At 46.5% G+C, this 3,904-nt stretch overlaps 1 protein-coding gene across 1 annotated transcript in view; it reads left to right on the top strand.

Moving 5' to 3' along the window:
- Positions 1-468: 468 nt before the first annotated feature.
- Positions 469-3,904, top strand: part of etaa1b (ETAA1 activator of ATR kinase b) — a gene marked incomplete at its 3' end in the record, with an annotated part of 24,771 nt that continues 21,335 nt past the window's right edge. The window contains exons 1-5 of the mRNA XM_079229425.1: positions 469-735; positions 1,559-1,681; positions 1,953-2,011; positions 2,176-2,285; positions 2,663-3,660. Of these exons, the coding sequence (XP_079085551.1) occupies positions 606-735; positions 1,559-1,681; positions 1,953-2,011; positions 2,176-2,285; positions 2,663-3,660 (1,420 nt within the window). The 5' untranslated portion in view covers positions 469-605. The remainder of the gene's footprint in view (positions 736-1,558; positions 1,682-1,952; positions 2,012-2,175; positions 2,286-2,662; positions 3,661-3,904) is intronic.

Genomic DNA, 3,904 nt, shown 5'->3' with positions numbered 1-3,904 from the left:
TAATATTCAGTAGCAGAATAAGTATTTTTGATCATTTACTGTAGTGGGAAAAAAAAGAATAAGAAAATACTCTTTATTTTAAAAGTTTGTAGGAATTAACAATACAATGTAGTAAATGTATGAACGTTAGAATGCACACTATGAATTAAAAGTGCTCTGTCCGGGTTACATTATTATGTATTAATATATTAGATTATTATTAATGCATTTATGTTACATGAACATTTACATTATGTAGAGCTCATTTTATAATGTGTGTGTACTCCTTATGCTCTGCTCCTAATATAGCATTTAGTTGGATTTTGGAAGTGTCGGAAACGTTATTCAAATGGTCACCATATCGTTTGAAGACAAAACGCCGTCGAAAAAAAGAAGAAGAAAAAAAACCTACCCGGCATCCGTCCTTCCATGACGTCACAGCCAAAATGGCGGACTGAGCGACTAGGCGGAAAAACAACAACAACAACAACAACAACTCAACTAAAGCGTTCGCGTCGAACAGGGACGCGCAGAGAGTGTACCGTGTCCGCCGCGGATCTTCTATCGACCGGGCGACACGACGATGCGGAGCAGCGGAGGTTCCGGCGCGGCTCTCCCGGTGAACGATGGCGGAGCCGCGGGCGCGCGCCGCCGCCGCCGCTCCGGGCTTCACTGAGCTGTGGAGGAACGTGTCCGCGCTCAACGACGAGACGCACGAGGTGGCCGCTGCGGCGGCGGCGTCCACCATGCGCACAGGTGAGGCGGCGCGGCGCTCGGTTAACCGACTCTGAGCCGTGTTTGCACACGTGGAGGAGGGGCGGCGGCCATCAGGGGATCAAACACACCACATGTGTGGTGGTGACGTCACGCTAGCTATTAACGAGTGTTTATTTTATATTTATTTTATTTTTTTATATATATATTTTTTTTTATATTTATTTTAATATAATATTTTATATGTATTTGTATTTTATTATATTGTATTATTATTCTAATATTATTGTTTATTTTATATGTATTTTAATATTATGTTATATTATATTATTGTTTATTGTATATTTATATTACTTTATATTGTTTATTGTGTTATATATTTATTTATATATACATTGTATTACATTAATGGTATATTATTGTTTATTATGCATATATTTAATGTGATTATATTAATATATTTGTATTATTGTTTAATATATATATATTTGTATGTGATTTATATTTATATCATTGTTTATTTAATATTAACGTTTATTTTATTTAATTGCATGATTTTTCGGGATTCAATTTGTCGGTTGTGATCCTTTTTTTGTCATTCTATATTTTTAGTTCATTATATTTAAGGGGTGGGACATATGGTCAAAATCATCAAGTTATTTCATATCTTTTTTAACGGTCACAATATATACACAAAATATAGTTTTCTGGGAGTTTAATAAATACAAATAAATAAAAGTCGACATGAAATAAATCCTCGACAAATGCAAAGAGTATTTTCTCATTTAATGAGGAACAAAATGAAGTACATGTTTAATAAGCGGAGCATTCAGCTGACTCATCACTTCTCTCCTCTCGCTCACAGACCTGCAGAGTCCTAAACACCGGAGCCGCTACGCCGGCTGGAGCAGCGGAGACTCGCCGGGCGACGTGGAGCCGACTCAAGACATCTTCTGGGACTCCACCTCGCCCACTTCAGCCGCCGCAGGTAGACCCGTGTGGACGGATTCTCTGTTTTATTCTATATAAGAAAAAATAAAAAGCCTCCAGGTGTTGTAAATTAGCGTTTCCTTATAGACTCAACACAGTGCATCTGGTTTTATGCATCGATGTCCCTGTGATGTCCACATCAAATAAATAAAGTCAAAGTCAACTATTACGTAGACACAACGACATGCACTGCAAAAGTGATGATGCTACAGTTTGGGTCCCGTCCATCACACTTGATGCTCATTGTTTTCCTCTTCGTCTGTTTTCAGGCTCCAGGAACAGCAGATTTGTGGAAATATCAGATATCGTGAACCGTATTGCTCCAAAGGTCGTTGTTTCTGCTTTCCTTTCTCTCAAGTTTTAAGCTTCTTCACCTCATATATATATATTTATATATATATATATATATATATATATATATATATATATATATATATATATATATATATATTTTAAATAAACTCTTCATCTTTTTGCTGGTGCCTTACACAGGATGTGAAGAGGAAGGCGGCTGAGTCTCCTCTGCTGCAGTGGATCGGCGACAGCGCCGTCCCGTGGACGCAGGCCGTCCCGAAGCCGAGGCTCAGGAAGAGGTCGTCTCGGTGCGTCTTTTTTATTGTCAAGACAAGGCACATAACACAATAACAAATAAAGTACATATAGGCATTTCAAATAAAGATATCAGTGGCATGTTTTTCATTGTTTGGCGTTACTGACTGTTCCTCAACAGAAAACAAAACAAATAAAAATAACAATAGAGGGTGACATGTGGACAGATTATACCCCACAAGTAGAATGTCCCACATTCCTTAAACGTGACCAGTGAGAGAAGAAAGAAAAGAAAGGACCAAAAGAAAAAGGGGAACAAAATCTTCCCGCTCCAGAAACTCCATAAATGATAATGATCATAATGATCCCCAAATGTTTGCAAACAAACGCAACATGTAAATACGTCGTGTCATTCTCTCTCCCTCTGCAGGCAGAGCAGCGTGGACGACCTCCTCAAGCTCGCCCGGCAGTTTGACGAGAACATGCAGCAGGACCGGGAGACCTCGGAGCGGCTCCACGCCGCCGGCGACGGTGCAGACGCTCCAGAACCCGAACCGCCGGCTGCGCGGTTCACCGGCGACCTGAAGGCCCCGCCCTCGTCCGACCCGGCGGAGGCGGAGCTGCGCGCCCTGTTCGACTGCTCCACCCAGAGGGTCAGCGGCCGGCTCAGCCAGGGCTCGTCGGCGGCGTCCCGCTCGCAGGAAACGAAGCGGCAACCTTCGGCCGAACGCCGGCAACCGGAACTCAATTCCGGATCCTGCGGTTTTAAAGCGGACGACTTCGACGACGACTGGGACGACGACGACCTCCTCGACGACTCCTTCGCGCTGGCGGCGAGCCGCGACCTCGCCGCGCCGCGGGCGGACGCGAAGACGAACTCCGGCGCCTTCACCTCCGTCTGCGAGCCGCCGGGGCCGAGCGCCCTGCAGGAGCTGTGTCCCGAGGCGAAGACGTCCAACCGAAGCACTTTCAGGCTGGAGCCCAACCCGCACTTCCGGACCGCGAAGGCGTCGTCCCGGTCCATCCCGATACCAGACAAGACCGAGACCCGCGTCGCGGCGGTGAGCTCGGACAGCTTGTGGGACGACGGGGTCGACGACGCGCTGCTCTGCCAGGCGTGCGACCGCGTGGAGCGGACCGGCAGCCAGAGCCCGGGGAACGGCGACAGACAGTCGGCGCGCGCCTTCGTCCGCTCCAACTCGCTGCCGGAGGGCGGCGGCGGGGAAGCTGGGAGCTACCAGGGCTGGGGCGTCCCCATGAAGGGGGCCGCCGGCCAGGCGGGGATGTCGCAGAGCCTCCCGGGGAGCCGCGGGAGTCTGGGCTCCTTCAACCGGCCCGACCTGAAGCCTCACGCGGCGGGGAACGCCAAGGCCCACCAGCCGGCCTTCAAGAGGGGCGTGGCCGACCCGGCAGCTGTGAGCAGCAAAGGTACGACGTCGACGCCGCTCGTTAATAAATAAATATATATATATATATATATATATATATATATATATATATATATCGATGTATTGACCTGAAAGTACGTTGCTATGAGACTTCATATTGAGAAACAGATGTCACATGTTGTTCTTATAATCATTGGCAGTTCAGTGCACGCACACACACACACACTCACACACACACACACACACACACACACACACACACACACACACACACACACACACAC

The sequence above is a fragment of the Taurulus bubalis genome (genome assembly GCF_910589615.1).
Source record: "Taurulus bubalis genome assembly, chromosome: 14".
In the NCBI taxonomy this organism is placed as follows: Eukaryota; Metazoa; Chordata; class Actinopteri; order Perciformes; family Cottidae; genus Taurulus; species Taurulus bubalis.
The sequence above is the reverse complement of the archived record's forward strand: the minus strand, read 5'-3'. Positions and strand labels throughout refer to the sequence as shown.